This window comes from Protopterus annectens, chromosome 1.part2 (genome assembly GCF_019279795.1).
Source record: "Protopterus annectens isolate FY-2018-M chromosome 1.part2, PAN1.0, whole genome shotgun sequence".
NCBI classification, from domain to species: domain Eukaryota; kingdom Metazoa; phylum Chordata; order Ceratodontiformes; family Protopteridae; genus Protopterus; species Protopterus annectens.
Window position 1 is genome coordinate 1,175,711,545 of NC_056727.1, and position 3,463 is coordinate 1,175,715,007.

The window sequence follows — 3,463 nt, forward strand, 5'->3', positions numbered from 1 at the left end:
GCGACATCAACTCGTCCAGCATGCACATGCAAATACGTGCAATATTACTTTGACCAATGAAAATGTAGCACTCGATGTCTCCGCCCTATCACCTCCCGGCGCAGTGACTCACCATATATGGAGAGTCATCGCCATAAAAGGAAAATTATTTCTTTATATGGAGACAAGTAGTACCGGCTGCGTCACGTATCCTACCGCAGTGTACAGGTAAGGATTCTATCACAAAACTATGTAACTGGTAGGACAGACTGCCTTAGGAAGTATATGTGTTGAGTTGTGGGATCAAGGTACTGCGGTGCAGCAGAAGTCATTTGTCCGTACGGGGACTATGAGTTTAAGGGACTTTTTTGGACGGGCGGAGGGATTAGCTTCAGTAAAAAGTGAGGCGCCTTTTGCTTTTTTGGAGTAAGTGTTGCGAGTTTTGGAAATCAGAGCGGCGGTGTGGTGCCAGGGAAAGTGATTTTGAGTAAGGGAGGCGGGACGGGCAAGCGTGTTAAAGGGTACAGTGGGACAACATTACACCTGCAGTAGAGAAACTTAGTGACTACGAGGTTACGGTATTTAGGGACATTGGGGGTTATTTTAGGGAGGGAGGTGGGGGAAATATCTAAGCTTCAACAGACTGAGTAGTGGCAAACGTAGCCCGCCGGCCTCTTTCGGTCTCCTCATCTGTCTTTCTTACTACATGAACCGCTTCAGCAACAAGCTTTGGAAGGCTTAAAGCACAGTACAGTGCTCATGTTGCCCAGTCATCTTGGGGGAGCAGCTTCAGGCAACGGGGCTGCTTCAGGACAGGGCAGTACAATGGCTGGAAGTGGTTCTTCATCATCTGGGGTGAGCCTAGTTAGAAGTGGTCTCAGTGGGCGTCCAGGCAATGGGGGAGGGATGCTAGGGGGCAATGCTGCAGGGGCATCTCGGATGAGTATGATGGGGAATTCAGGAGGAAGTAGTAGACCAGGAAATGGAGCAGGCTTATCAGGAATACCAGGAGTTATTGGGGGTGGAGTGATTGGTGGTGGTCTGCCCATGTGTCATAGTGGTAGGTATGATCCAGATCGAGAAGGGTCTGCTGCAGGGTACAGTGGTTCAGATGCTGACTCTGATTCTGGGGATGAGGATGACCTTGGAGACAGGAGAGGGGTTAAAAGAGGTGTTACTGAACTAGATTTGGGTATAGTTGGGCAGGATTCTGGGATGGGGGCAGTAGGGTATTCAGGTGTGCCAGGAGGAGTAGCTGGAGCAAAGCCAGGAAAGAAGACACGAGGAAGGGTGAAGATTAAAATGGAGTTTATTGACAACAAGCTGCGGAGATATACAACCTTTAGTAAAAGAAAGACTGGCATCATGAAAAAGGTATGACGGGATATTGCTAAGAGGATTTTGGGTAACATGAAATGGTGTGCATTGTTTTTCAGTCTGTCAAGACAAGTAACACATCTGTTCTTTTAAATAAAGCAGGTCTGATTTCTTGTTGAAGCACAGTATATGTAAATTTGTATTGGAATAGTGAGAATTTGTATCAGTGATGCAAGTTGTCCTGAAGTATAATTGTATTCTGCTAGTAGAGCAGGTAGGATAGTTTGTTCTGCTTTTGGGAATAGAGGATTTTCCTTGGCAGCAGACTGAGCATTGTTGACTTCTGACTTCTTGCCTAAGTTAGTAACTGCTGTATGCTGTGAAAAAAAATACGAGAGGTCCTTTAAAAGCTCAAGTTTTTATTTCTAGTCAACTGATTTATTTTGTTTCATGCTTGTGTAAAGTTATATGCATGTCTGTTAACAAAAAAAATATATGTAATGTTAATGTATATAGTATAATGAATTATTATGACACTGACTTGTTGCTGTGTATCTTAAATTCATTTGTCAAGTCGAGAGTCGTAAAACTCGAGGCCATTATTTTCTGTACATTGGGATATTTAGTAGCAGCTGTCCCTCCCCATCCAACAAAATAAAGTTTATTTCATTAGCGTCTGCATTGCTTATGAACCATTTTCTCAACTGTTTAGTCAGCTGCTGTCTTGTAGGTGTGTTCTCTTCAGTATTCAGAAACAGCTGTGACTGTCTTGAAGTGGTGGGGTCTTTTTTGGGATGGAATGGTGTTAGTTTTTTATCAGGTTATTGACAGATTTATTATTCTGCTGCTTTCTGGCGAGAACTCTGGAAACTTGGGCAAAGTTGAGGCAAAAACATACTTTGAAAGATTTGTATTTGGTTGCAGAAGCAGAGATGAATTTAGTCTTTATTATTATGTAGTTAAGAATGAGTACATTTTGGATTGCATTGCATGGTCTGTTACAAATGCAGTGGCTGTGTATTGTGAAATCTTTTGTCTGGTCTGAACAAGATATGGGGTTGCAAGTTGTATTTGCACATCTACTGTAACTTAGTGAAATGTAGAAGAAATGCTGTAACATAAGTACAGTTGATGTGTGTATGTATGCTAGAGAAGTGTAGTACTATTTGTAAAATGATGGCTGTATCTCAAGATGTGTATATCTTGATTTGGGTATGGCTTTTTAACTGTCCTGAAACTTCAGCATCTCTGTAGAGCAACTTCACCTCTTGTGGCATTTTTTATTGATGTTAAACATGGACCAAGTGTTCAAATGTATCAAATAGTAGATTTTTTTTATTACAGCAGCTGTTTATTGCATATTACATATTCATATTTAATTTCTCATACATGGTATGCGCACCACACTTCGCTGATGGCTGGTTCTTTTTGCAATGAATAGCCAAATGCTTCTCCTTATACATAATTGTTTCAAATTGTCTGGCAGTTAGTTGGCTTAGAGGATTAAGGAGGTATTAATGAGCTGTTTTCTGTCATCCAAGAGGTGCAAGGTTTGATTCCATTGTCTAAGTAAATCCCTTAACCAGACACTGTTCCCTGGCTGTGTGTGAAAAACCTGTACGGAGATTAAGTGCTCTGTCCCAGAAAACAAATGTAAATAAAATGAAATACAGCCAGGCAGTTCAGACCAACTATTATCAATAAGTATTGCATCTTCTGGGTGGTCACTGTCTCTGTCTTAGAGATGTCAAGTCCAGAAAGTGTGTTTATGTTGCTTTGTGAGCCTATCCTTGGTACAGTTAAGGCATTTGACTGCCATGTTATTGCAGTAGTAACCCTAATTATTAGGTGAGACTGAGTAATGTTCTTAGATGCCCCTTACTTCCTCAGACTGAAAATACTGTGTATCTGAATATTCTACAGTGATATTGTAAGGTATGCCGTCATTCTGGCATGGTACTGTCATCTTTTTTTAAGAAAGGGCCTATTAGATGGTTTGCCATGTGGAAATTAGTTATGCTGTGTGACTCATAGTTTATTTACTTAAAATGTTTTGACTGTTTTTCCTGCATCTCTTTTGTGGAATATCATTATGACATCATAAATTGTATATTTTTTTCTGTGTAAAACAGCCTCATCCAGAAATATGCTGTGCAGCATAAAAATG

General features: G+C 41.0%; 1 protein-coding gene across 3 annotated transcripts in view; it reads left to right on the forward strand.

Annotated features, from left to right (window-relative positions):
• The first annotated feature begins 315 nt into the window (after nt 1–315).
• Nucleotides 316–3,463, forward strand: part of SRF (serum response factor) — an 870,566-nt gene continuing 867,418 nt past the window's right edge. The window contains exon 1 of one of the 3 annotated variants that reach the window (XM_044060034.1): nt 316–1,353. In XM_044060034.1, coding sequence (XP_043915969.1) covers nt 739–1,353 — 615 coding nt within the window. In that variant the 5' untranslated portion in view covers nt 316–738. The remainder of the gene's footprint in view (nt 1,354–3,463) is intronic. The other 2 variants (XM_044060036.1, XM_044060035.1) reach the window with 2 other exon arrangements.